This window comes from Manihot esculenta, chromosome 8 (assembly GCF_001659605.2).
Source record: "Manihot esculenta cultivar AM560-2 chromosome 8, M.esculenta_v8, whole genome shotgun sequence".
In the NCBI taxonomy this organism is placed as follows: domain Eukaryota; kingdom Viridiplantae; phylum Streptophyta; class Magnoliopsida; order Malpighiales; family Euphorbiaceae; genus Manihot; species Manihot esculenta.
In genome coordinates, this window is record NC_035168.2 from 8,396,712 (window position 1) to 8,409,468 (window position 12,757).

At 35.7% G+C, this 12,757-nt stretch overlaps 1 protein-coding gene across 5 annotated transcripts; it reads left to right on the forward strand.

Moving 5' to 3' along the window:
* The first annotated feature begins 648 nt into the window (after nucleotides 1-648).
* On the forward strand, nucleotides 649-12,698 carry LOC110620828. 5 transcript variants are annotated; one of them, XM_043958965.1, is made up of 5 exons: nucleotides 746-1,178; nucleotides 1,550-1,582; nucleotides 10,732-11,353; nucleotides 11,642-11,927; nucleotides 12,174-12,698. In XM_043958965.1, exons 1-5 carry the CDS (start codon nucleotides 851-853, stop codon nucleotides 12,222-12,224), a joined length of 1,320 nt encoding a protein of 439 aa, XP_043814900.1. In that variant the 5' UTR covers nucleotides 746-850; the 3' UTR covers nucleotides 12,225-12,698. The 5 variants fall into 5 exon arrangements, 3 of the variants coding, with proteins under 3 accessions (XP_043814900.1, XP_043814901.1, XP_043814902.1); XM_043958967.1 differs by lacking the exon at nucleotides 12,174-12,698 and adding an exon at nucleotides 12,022-12,060 and having other exon boundaries at nucleotides 748-1,178; XM_043958966.1 differs by lacking the exon at nucleotides 1,550-1,582 and having other exon boundaries at nucleotides 747-1,178.
* Nucleotides 12,699-12,757: the final 59 nt, after the last annotated feature.

The window sequence follows — 12,757 nt, forward strand, 5'->3', positions numbered from 1 at the left end:
TACCTTGTTGGGACAGCTAATCATCGCAACACCCCCAATATCTCTTCATGGCTTCTTTGATGCTGACTGGGGAGGCTGACGTGATGACTGCGTCTCCACAGGTGCTTACGTATGCTTTCTCAGCCGCTCTTATCTCTTAGTCCTTCAAAAAGCAACGATTTGTATCACGCTCTTCTACTGAAGCTAAGTATTATGTTGTTGCCAACACTACTCTGAAATTTGTTGGCTTGTCAATATTCTCCATGAGCTACGAATCCCTCTTTCCTCCATGCCTACCATTTGCTGTGACAATGCTGGGCCACATACAGCTGTGCCAATCCTTTTTTTCATTCAAAGATAAAATACATCAAACTGATTATCATTTGATTCACACCAAAGTCCAATAAAAACTTCTTCGAATCACTCATGTGTTCTCTGCTAACTGACATTCTCACAAAATCACTCTCCCAAACTAACTTTGAACAACTCTCTTCCAAGATTGGTGTTACACCTCATCCCACTATCTTGCATGGGGATAGAGAAACTATAACTCAGTGCGTTGAATAAGCAATATGCTATTATACTCTTTTCATTTATTCATTCCATTAATTGACTACGATCAATCCCTATAAATAAGCTGTTATAGAGTCAATAAAATATATCTCTTTCAATTTCCTATACAATCCTTATAATGTCCACACCCTTGCTCGCAAGCTTACTTCTTGTTCTAATGCCGTATCGCCACGTAACTTTGGTAAAAAAAACAAAAAAAAAATTGGCACCTTTAAATCCTAAAGCTTTAGATTTTGGAAACTTATGATTTCTACCCATTTGATGTAAGTTTGTTTGGGGGAGCCAATTGAAATTATCCATGCAGAAACCAAACTCCTGTCTCTGCCCAAAACGATTGCAATATCTCCACTTCCATTTTTCTAATTTGACAGTTATCTCATCATCAGAATCGATTCCCAGAACTGAAACACCAACCTTGAACCTCCTCATTCAGAATCGGTACCCGGAAGATCTGCTGCTACAAACTTCACCTCCTCTCCGCCTATGGCAACGCGTCGGACCATCAAGGGGCAACCTCAGTGACACTGTCAACGATTTTAGAGTTTCTGAGGAGCCAATGGATTCTTCCATCGAGGAATTCCATCCGAGGCGCCCACTCTTGACCCGAAGGCTACTCCTCACCTCAGGTTTGCATTTGCTGCAACCTCCACCACTGTTCCACATAATTCACACGGTAGTATAAATTTCGGTTTCTTGGGGTTTGAGTCCTAATGAAATTTTTGTTCCACTGGTTGTTTAGATGCATATAATCTTTTGTATTTTATTCTGCCATTGATTGATTTAGTTGAGACACTTGTGTTTGTGATGTTGCATGTACTTCGAAGTTTTGGTTTTGCCATGAGAATTGTATCCAAGGGTTAAGTTTTTTAAATTTACCTTGTGTATCCAGATTGCTTCTACCACTTGAATTTTGAAGGGTTGAATTTGAAGCTAACGTTAATGCTCTTTTCTATCCTTTTGTTCTGAAATTAATGTGCACTTCGAGAGGCAAATCCAGATCATCAACAGAATTCACCTTCTGGAAATGTTGGTAAGCAAAAAAGAATCCTTAATTAATTAACATTATTCATGAACCTGCAGATTGTGCACGTGTGTTAACTTGCAGGCACTATGGTTGATACTAATTACTCGGAATAAGATGTCTTTGCATTCTCTTTTCATGTGTCTTGGAGTGGGAGTGAGGTTGATGTTGTTGCTTTTTTAGCTGAGGCAATGAGGTTGGGACTTGTGATTAATTTTATCCTTGTGTAACTGTTTTCATGCATATTATTGGTGTATCCTGTTATCTATTTTTTTTTTCTTTTAGCTTTTTAGGAAACAGAACCTGTATTCTAATTTGTTTTTCAGGTGAGGCAAGTTATTACTAACTTTCTTTTCCTTGATTTTATCAGCAAGGAAAATTGTAACTAGGGAGGAGTTTGAAAAGATCCTAGCAAAAGAGAAGACGAAACAACTTGAGGTAATTCACAAAAAAGATTGACTTGGTATATTCAGTTACCGAGATTGAGGATGTCTTAGTTGCTATGTTTCAAAGAGATCTTTTCCTTCCTTGTTGTATATCATACAACAAACAGAAAAATATAATTGGATAAGTTGGATAGGTAGTTCAGGGATGATTGGATAATATGTGGTGGCTTTTGATTGATGTCCAGTTACAGAGTTATAGAGAATAGCTTTAATACAAACAATGTTCTCAGGCCCATTTCATAAAATGATGAGATGAGTGAAGCTATTTATTTACTATGTCAGTACTTCAAGTTTATCACTCGGTTTCCATTTAATGCTTAAATTACAACATACAGCAATTATTTAGCTAGGTACATGTCCTATTTGAATTGTTCTTCTATAATACAGGGTATGCATATATGATGAATGAAAGATTGATTAAGTGACATATAGCACTCCTTAAAGCAACCACACCCTTGATGGTTTTCAGGCATAAATTCAGCTTGATTAGAGAATATTGCCCATTCAGTTTGCTTAGAAAATGTGGCTTTCAATCATTATGCAGGTGTGTTAAGATATATGTTCTTCCCTGAATTACACAATCAAATATGTATTTTTCACTGGAATCTCTCTATAGGAAGTATTCAAGTAAAACGCAAGTGGTACGTCCCTTGGATACGGATTCGTCACAGGTCTATTTACAGTAAAATTAGTGTCCAAGGCCGAAGCTGTTGGTTTTCCTTGATTCTTTCCTCGCCCAATAGTTATTGTTGTTGTGAGCTCAATGAAAGGAGTTTTGACCTTTTGAACTCAATTTAGATGAAATAAATTTGTTTATTTAAATTTTAGTTTTTAAGTAATGTATATGGGGAATAGTGTTATTGTTTACGGTGTTATCAAGACGAGAGGCGACGCTAAAGCGATAAAGTCTCTTGTCGCCTTAGGCGAGAGGTGAGACATCGTCTTTTTGAAAAAGGCTTTTACATATTTTAGATATATGCATATAAATACATTCTAATTTGTAAATTAATAAACAATAATCCATTTCTCACAAATAAATGAGCAACAAATCACAAATCAACAACACCCATTCTAATTTCTAAATAAATAAATAAAAATTTTCACAAATAAATGAATAACAAATCACAAATCAGTAACACCCATTCTAATTTCTAAACATTAACATTCATGATTCATAACAATTCACAAATTAAGCATATCCATTTGAAATAAATAAGCAAAACAATCAATATCTAATTTCTAAAATTTATCAATTGTGTTAAATTTAGGCCAGGCCTAACTCACTCTAAAAGCTAGCTCAAGGGAGAGGAGTGCCTATGGCCCATATAAGGGGCACATTACCCCTTTCCACAACCGATGTGGGATTCAACACACCCCCTTCACGCCCAGAGCCCAAGATTTTTACTGGTGCGTGACACATTTATAGGGCGCCCAACATCGGATGGGAGACTCTGATACCATGTTAAATTTGGGTCAGGCCTAACTCACCCCAAAAGCTAGCTCAAGGGGGAGGAGTGCCTATGGCCCATATAAGGGGCACATTACCCCTTTCCACAACCGATGTGGGATTCAACAAATTGAATGATAAACAATTTGATAAAAAAAATGATAAACAATTAAACATCAAAACCAAGCAAGTAGCAACATAGTAATCAAGTAATAATAAACTAAAATTTAAAAAGAATGAAAAATGAAAAAAAACTGTTAGTGGTGAGGACACTAGGATAACAAGAACACAAGAAGGGAGAGAAGAGGAGGATAAGGGAAATGGAAAAAGAAAAAAAAAATTGTTCAGCTTAGCTTTAGTATTTAGATCAGTTGGAGCGAGTGATATGGAGAGGAGAGTAATGAGACGGAAGGAACGAAGGAGAAGAAGAAAGAGAGGTTGGGTCGGATATGGAGAGTGTAGAGGAAGGGAGAAGGAAGAAGAGAAGAAAGAGGAGTACATACCTGTTCTTAGTGCTTTTGTCGGCTGGCTGCTGTTTGGAATGGAGAAGGAATCAGGATCTGCATTTAAGGTTTTTAATTTTAAAACCCTTTAGAATAATTAAAAAAGGGCCTGGTGCCAGGCGACGCCTCGCCCGCCTGGCACCTAGCGCCTCGTCACTGAGGCGAGCGCCTTGGTAGGAGGTGCCTTGCTTTGCATTGCCTAGCACCTGCAAAGCACCTCCCGATGCTTTTAATGACACTGGCTGTTTAACACAGTTCTACTGAGATAGAAGTCCTAAGTAATAAAAAAATAAAGAAATAAGATAAAACAATCTAATTCTAAAATAAAATAAAGTAATTTAGTCCTAAAATAAATCAAATACTTAGCAATTTAATTATAAAATAAATCAAATACTAGAAAAGAGTCCATGACAACACTACCCCCTGGATAGAGCTTGTCATCGAGCTCAAAGGTCCATTGAATTAAAACCTCCTAATTGCTTCTTCAGTCGCAGTGTGCTTTCACTTGGATCACCCCAATTATCAACCTGTAACTAAAATAATATCTTACATTGATGACTTGTAGTATAACGTTCACCACAGTTGTAACACAGTCCTTTTGCACGTCTATCCGCCATTTTGCCTTTAGTCAATCTCTTTACCGTAAGGCCTTGAGTGCTATTGTTGTGATTAATTGTGCACACTGCTGTATATTGGTGCTAAAGTGGATGACGAGGGTGCATACCGTGTATTTCCCACCCAAGTTGGTGAAAAATTTCCTATTGCTCCATTTTGCATCAAAGTTTGCCTTTTTTGAAGGTCCTTGCTAAGCTCATCGCCATTGTAAGATTAGGTGGATTTTGAAGTTCCACATTTATTCTGATCAATTCAGTTAATCCAGTTGTAAATATCTCCACCTGTTGTGTTGTGTCCCTCTGATTGAGTGTACCCTTGCTAACAAAGCTTGAAATTTGTGTTTGTTCTCTTCCACACTGCTAGTTTGTTTTAATTTGGCTAACTCACCCAAAGGATTGTTTCTTAGTGGAGGTCCAAAATGTAGGTGGCAATAATTTTTAAAGGTATCCCAAGTTATTCTTGATTCTTCCTCCTCTGGTTTGAAAATCCATATTTGAGCCTCTCTAATCATATGGAATGCCGCAAGTCCCACTTTGTCAACCTCAACCTCAACCTCTGCTATTCTTTGATCATGGAAAAACTTATCACAAGATTCAGCCACTGCAATGGGTTATCTGTGCCATCATAAGTAGGGAAGTCTAGCTTAGTATAGTGCGGTGCTACTGAAGTTACAAGTCTGGCATCAACCGACCTTCAATTCTCTTTGAAAGTTTGATTGGCTACTGCTGTTTGTTCCCATTTCAGACTCTTGATTCTTCCTTTGTTCAACCTCTTGAGTCAAAGTTAATTGCTTAGTTATGGTCTCAAGTAATCCTCAAATCTCTCTTTATTCTTAACATTGCTATTGATAACGTTCTTCAGGGAGTTTGACATGAGATTCTAACTTTTGCTGTAGATTATTTTGATCCCCTATGGCATTAGGTTTTGATACCAATTTGTTATGTCCCTAAGATACAGATTTTGATTAGTGTCCAAGGTCGAACTCGTTAGTTTTCCTTGATTTTTTCCTCGCTCAGTTGTTGTTGTTGTTGTTGTGAGATCAATGAAGGGAGCTCTGACCTTTTGAACTTCTTAAGAGAGAGTTTAAATTTCAATTTAGATGAAATAAATCTGATTATTTTACTTCTGATTTTCCAGCAATGTATATAGGGAATAGTGTTACTGTTTAATACAATCCTACTGAGATATAAGGAATAAGAAAACAAAAAGATAAGATGAAACAATCTAATCCTAAAATAAATAAAATACTTAACAATTTAATTCTAAAATAAATCAAATACTAAAAAAGAGTCCATACCAGCAAGAAAAATATTAAAGTCACAAGTAGATAATAATTTAGGCCCACAAGGTGCAATGCTACAAGCCCCACAAAGCTCTACAAACAAGACAGAAGATGAGCCACTACCCACGATGTGCAACAACCAAATACAGGATGGCACACAACCCATGACCCATGAACCCATTTGGCTTTTTTATTGAATGAAGGTCATAGTGCAGTTGAAAGATTATACGGGTTAGAAGTTTATTGAAGGAATTTAAAGTCATTACAGATGTGACATGTGACTCTTGGTCGAAATTTATTTTAGAGAGATGAGGCCACATAGAGATATGATGCATTGATATATATATGTGTAAATTCAGTTCCATACATTGTGTTGTTGACAGTTTTTCATTGATTAGGAATAGTGCAGTAAGTCTTTGGCTCTTTGCTTTAGATTACATTAGCAGCTTCTTTGTGAGAGTTAGATCGTCTAAAGATTATTATTATTCTTTTACATTCTCCCTTTTTCATTTGACAAATGGTTGCTAGAAACCACTAATAATTGCTTCATGGAGGTATTCCATGTTCAACCTTCAAGGCCTTTTTTTATTGTTTAATTATTTGATTAATTCAAAATAAGAGTTTCAGCACACAGAATGATAATCATTATCTAAAATTCAAGAGTTCATGATTTATAATATAGAGCTACATAACATAATAAGATCATATTGTTGTATTATGAAGCATCCTTTAGCTAAATGATAATTCTATATATCAACTTAAAATAATATTGTTCTTACTAATTTATAATAAAATCCTAAAAAATATGAACTTACTATTGTATAGAAACTTAAAAGTTCCTAAATGATAATTCTATATATCAACTTAAAATAGTATTATACTTCCTAATTTACAATAAAATCCTAAATAATAGAGCTTACTATTATATAGAAACTTAAAAGTTCCTAAATGATAATTCTATATATCAACTTAAAATAGTATTATACTTCCTAATTTACAATAAAATCCTAAATAATAGAACTTACTATTATATAGAAACTTAAAAGTTCCAAATTTCACAGTGGAAATTTATGTTGAAATAATTTAGAAATATCATCTTCCTGTACCATATCAGCAATCTCTTACATGTGTGCTATCAACACACACCGTTTCCCCCTCATATATCATATACATCTGTTGTATGTTATGGCTGAGCTTGCAGGTGGAAAGACCAAATTTTGAGTTTGCCGAACTAATTGACAGAGAGATACTAATGGCAGTAAAGCATAATTTTTTTGTGGGGTGGAGCAAGCTATTCGAATTTGTAGGTTATGGTAAAGAAACCTAAAATGTTAAATAGTTCAAGTATCAACATCAAACTTGAGAATTTAGGTATCATGATTCCTTGTTTAGAGCTTGGTTCAACAAGGGAATGGTGAGGAAACAGGAGGTGTAAAGCACAGTAAAATGCAATAGGTTTCTGTTTCTTTTTCTTTCTTTCTTTCTTTTTTTTTTTGGGTTACCCTTAAACCCTTATATCTCCTAAGAAGGTTGAACTGTCAGAGAAATGTTAAGATTTTCTTTTTCCTGTTCCTTTTATTTTTCTTCTCCCAGTATATGGTCAAAAGAGTACTGATGCCACCTTATGGATTAAAATCTGCGTGAGGTTAAATTTTGTCTTCCGGTGAATAATTTAACAGTGTTGTATTGTGTGCCATCTGATGGAAGATCATTACATTACCCTTAAGCAGGACATCATTTGAATTAAGTTACACATAAGCATCACAGAATCATCTGCATATGGAGTATGGATCAAACTTTTAATTGCATGCTGTTAGGTGCATTTGCTTGTTTGTGCTCATATGGTAGTGAGAGAGGGAGAGAGAGGGATGAGGCCATATAGGGAGATGAGGCATTTGTGTATATAAGTGTAAAGTTAGTTCCATAAGTCGTGTCTGTTGACAGTTTTTCATTGATTAGGAATGGTGTAATTAGTCTTTGGCTCTTTGCCTTAATTACACTTAGCAGGTCATTTGTGAAAATTAGATCTTCTGTTTTAGCATTGTGACTCATTTTCTTCAATAACAAGCCCTTGAATAGGATCTGTGTTTTTTTTTTTTTGTGTGTGTGCATGTCATTATCTTTATGGACCAGAAAATTTTACTTAGTTTGTGAATTTTTTGGTCAGTTTTATGGATGGAACTTGATATCCAGAGGTTCTTACAAAACCCTGATCAACAGCAATTTGAATTCCAGCACTTCCCTACTTCGTATCTTAGACTTGTAGAAAACCGTGTTGCTCAACACTATGGGCTGATAACCATGGTACAGGATAATGGCATAGATGGCTTGGCAAATAAAATTCTGGTAAAGAAAACAGCACAAAGTAGATATCCTCCGGTGTGCTTATCTGAAATTCCTGCTAAACAGTTGGAAAGTGATAAACCTGAGCTGCTTAAGATTGCTATCAGGCCAAGGCCTAATAAAGGGTCTGAGAATGAATCTAGTGAATTTGGGATCAAACAGAGTCCTGTGAGAAGTGTGGAAGAGAGAAAGGAGTATGATAGGGCAAGAGCTCGCATCTTCAGTAGCCCTAGCACTTTCAAATTTCCATTGATTCCTTAGGCTGAGTTGCTTTAATTACCATTGAAGTTTCCACGGCTTGATCTGCTTCATTCCCTAGGATAGATTCCTCAAGTTTGGCATGCTCATCTCATCATATTGTTTTTCTATAACAGGGAAATAAAGCTACAAATTCTTCAAATTAGGTTTTCAAGAAGCTCTTTTGCTTTTCAACCTCATCTTCAAGTTGGTTTTGTTGTTCTTCATCTTCAAGTTGTTGTTGTGCTTTTATATTGTCAAGAGCTCTTGATCTCTTGTCCAACTTTGCTTACTTGAAATGCATATTCCTTCTTCAATTCTTCAAGTTTTCTCCCAAACTTGGAGTTCAAACACCCCCTACCCCGCAGGCACCCCCAACTCTTAAAATTTGTTTGATGGTTTGACATTCATAAAATAAGTCAAGAGGAAAATATGCAACACCACCACATGAATCCCTTAAATAACGTGTTTCATCAAATTGTAACATTCGAATTTCATCAAAGTCCTTTTGTTCATCGATTTTACCTTGTTGTCTTAGCATTGTAGCTCAGACAAATCTTAATAAAAACACAATTTGAAGTTAATATTAGCCTTGAATAGAGATTTATGCCCAAAATGGATGTCAAAATCAGAATTAGCTTGTCAAATTTATCAAGGAGATCCTGTCAAATTTTTTTGCTTATTTGGCAGCAAGGTGGTGGATGATTAGGTGCTGAGCTGGCAATGACATGGTGCTGATGTTGCACTAAACTGTCAATGTGTAGCTTAGATGTCGGTGTGAACATGTGTGCCACTTCAGGTGGTCTGACTAGTACTGGTTTGGGCTACCCGGCCATGAGCCATTTTTAGGCAGTTGTGTCAGAGCTGTCGGCAAGGTTTTGAGTTTGTTGTGGTGAGTCTCATTGGATAAGATGAGACTGTTGTCACACAGTAAATTAAGTGAAAACTTTGGTAACCAAAAAAAAGAAAAAATACAGGCTGGACTAGATTATATAGGTATTTATTGATTAATATTAATACTACTACTAGTATTAGGAAACTCTAAATAAGAAAATACAATTCAAACAGTAAATTAGGAATGTAAAATCAATTGACCTTCATAAATAAACTAAAATTATACTTCCTAATTTATAACAAAATTCTCAATAATACAAACTTACTATTTCATAGAAACTTAAAAGTTCCTAATTTCACAGTGAAATTTTAAGTTGAAATAATTTAGAAATATCATCATCCAATACTATATCAGCAATATTTTACATGTGTGCTATCAGTACACACCGTTTTCCCCCTCATATATCATATATATCCATTGTATTTTATGGCTGAGCTTGCAGGTGGGAAGACCAAATTTTGAGTTTGCTGAGCTAAGTTGAAAGGGAGATGCTAATGGCAGTACAGAATAATTTTTTTTGGGGGGGTAAGCTAATCATATTTATCATGGATGGTAAAGAAACCTAAAATGTTAAATACATTGAACTTGAGAATTCAAGTATCCTGGTTCCTTGTTTAGAGCTTGCTTCAAAAAGAGAATGGGGAGGAAACATGAGGTGTAAAGCAGAGTTAAATGCTTTAGGTTTCTGTTTCTTTTCTTTTCTTTCTTTTTTTTGGGTTATCCTTAAACCCTTATTAGCTTCCTAAGAAGGTTGAACTGTAGATGAAATGTTAAGGTGTGTTTTCTTCCGTTCCTTTTATTTTTCTTCTCCCAGTATATGGTCAAAATATACTGATGCCACCACATGTATTAGAATCAGCCTGAGATTAACTTTTATCTTCTGGTGAATAATTTAACAGTGTTGTATTGTGTGTCATCTGATGTAAGAGCATTACATCACTCTTAAGCAGGATGTCATTTGAATTGAGGTACACATAAGCATCACGCAACCATCTGCATATGGAGTATGGATCAAACTTTTAATTGTATGCTGTTAGGTGCATTTGCTTGTTTGTGCTCATGTTGTAGTGAGAGAGAGTGAGAGAAAGAGATGAGGCCATATAGAGAGATGAGACATTTGTATATATATATGTGTAAATAGTTCCATGCATTGTGTTTGTTGACAATTTTTCATTGATTAAGAATAGTCTAGATTAGTCTTTGACTCTTTGCCTTAGATTACATTAGCAGGTTTTTTGTGAGAGTTACATTGTCTGTTTTAGTATTGCAACTCCCTTTCTTCAATAACAAGCCTTCGATTGAATAAGATCTGTGTTTTTTTGGTGTGCGCATGTGGTTGTTATCTTTATGGACCAGAAAAATTAACTTAATTTATGAATTTTTTGGTCAGTTTTACGGATGGAACTAGATATTCAGAGATTCTTACAAAACCCTTATCAACAACAATTTGAATTCCAGCACTTCCCTACTTCATATCTTAGGCTTGCTGCACACCGTGTTGCTCAACACTATGGGCTGATAACCATGGTACAGGATAATGGCATAGATGGCTTGGCAAATAAAATTCTGGTAAAGAAAACAGCACAAAGTAGATATCCTCCGGTGTGCTTATCTGAAATTCCTGCTAAACAGTTAGAAAGTGATAAACCTGAGCTGCTTAAGATTGCTATCAGGCCAAGGCCTAATAAAGGGTCTGAAAATGAATCTAGTGAATTTGGGATCAAACGGAGTCCTGTGAGAAGTGTGGAAGAGAGAAAGGAGGAGTATGATAGGGCAAGAGCTCGCATCTTCAGTAGCCCTAGCAGTCCCAACTCAGATGATACAGTATCTCAGGGTTATGTAGACAGAAAAAGCACAAGTGTAAGCAAGGATGAGCAGGAAGGTTGCAGGAATGCTGTAAGTGTGCCTGAAAAATATATTTGCTCCAGGGATTATGCACCATCTCGAGTTGCCATTTTCAGGGATAGAGAGAAGGATCGTACTGATCCAGATTATGATCGGAGCTATGACCAGTAAAGATTACTTTCACTATATCTGGACTTGCCGCTACAAAGGTTGTCGACTGCATTCATTATTTGGATGCTCGCTGCCTTTGCAATTTTTGTTGTGTTGACAAACTACTGCATTGAAAATAATCATGGTTTTAGCACCTAGGTGTCCATTTTAAATTATTATTTTTATGGTTCATTTTTATGTGATTTTCACCCACATTATATATATATACGTATGTATATAACTGGTCTGCAAAACCTAAGAATTTTTATTTTTTTAAACTAGATATTCCTTTTCAATTGATGCAGGTATGTAAGAAGCCTTCCAACTAATCAAAACTTCAACTTGGCACCATTCGATATGCAGAAGATTCAACTCCCGTTTGTGCAGTATGATACTGGTTTCACTCAGTTGGGTCAGATGCCAAGGACTCAAACTTCTCTTGGCTACAGGCCTGCTACGACCCCAGTTATGAACCCTTTCTGTGCAGTAGGATCAAATCAAGCATCAAGAGATGCTGCATATGTTCAATGGCCAAGTGTTGCAATGACATATGCTCATTCATATGAGCAATTTAGACATGCTGTTTTCCAGGTAATGATATAATTTATTTTCAAGTTTTTAGCATTTTCTTTGTTTTATGTAACAGACGCTTTGAGCTAATTTGCTCTTTTCATTGTTTTTGTAGAGATGTTGAAGAGTTAAATTAAAATATTGAGCTTAATCATTTTTAAAGTGTATATTTTATTTATGGCTATTTCACTTCATGTTTTCTGAATGTACTTCATACCAACTTTTTTGTTTAAATAACTAAATCACCCCATATCTTTTTTGTGACAAGCTCCATGCTTTCAGCAACCTCTAAGTTTCGATTACTCTCAAAACCATTAAGTGTCTGCTAGGTTGGAATTGTATTACTGATCTACCTGCAAATTCTCTACACATCTAGGAAGTTCCATGTTGGTAGGATAATTCCAAATCCCTTTGTTGCAAACCTTCTATTCTAGTTAAAATTATTGTTTCTTCTTGCTTCTCTTTGTGGACCTTATATTAGTGTGTTAGTGAGTGCATACTCTGTGGATCTTTCATTGATGTGTTAAGTGTTCAATGCTCTTTTGCCTGCCATATTTCCTTTCTAAGTTATAGTAGCTTGTTCTTTTGCATGTGAGGTGGAGGCTAGTAATTGGTTGGACTTTTCTGTTAAGCACCATCAAACCGCCGGTATTATGATTTGCTTTTTCCTAAAGTAAATGCTTAAACAAGCCTTCATAGGTTGACTAGTGAGCTAGAGTCACATGGGGGGTCATTTATTTAAAAATGGGTTATCAGCATCTTTGCCAGCTCCAAACTCATCATGCCTTTATCACTACCTATTAATAACTTGTCTTTTATTTTTTTTATAATTGGAAATCTTTGTAGATGGT

What these genes read in the sequence shown, in the direction of transcription:
- LOC110620828 (XM_043958965.1), top strand. Translation starts at nt 851, where the DNA reads ATGCAGAAACCAAACTCCTGTCTCTGCCCAAAACGATTGCAATATCTC. An exon ending in AAGGCTACTCCTCACCTCAG is followed by an intron (nt 1,179 to 1,549) that starts GTTTGCATTTGC and finishes AGGCAAATCCAG; the next exon opens with ATCATCAACAGAATTCACCT. An exon ending in TTAGACATGCTGTTTTCCAG is followed by an intron (nt 11,928 to 12,173) that starts GTAATGATATAA and finishes TTTTTGTGACAA; the next exon opens with GCTCCATGCTTTCAGCAACC.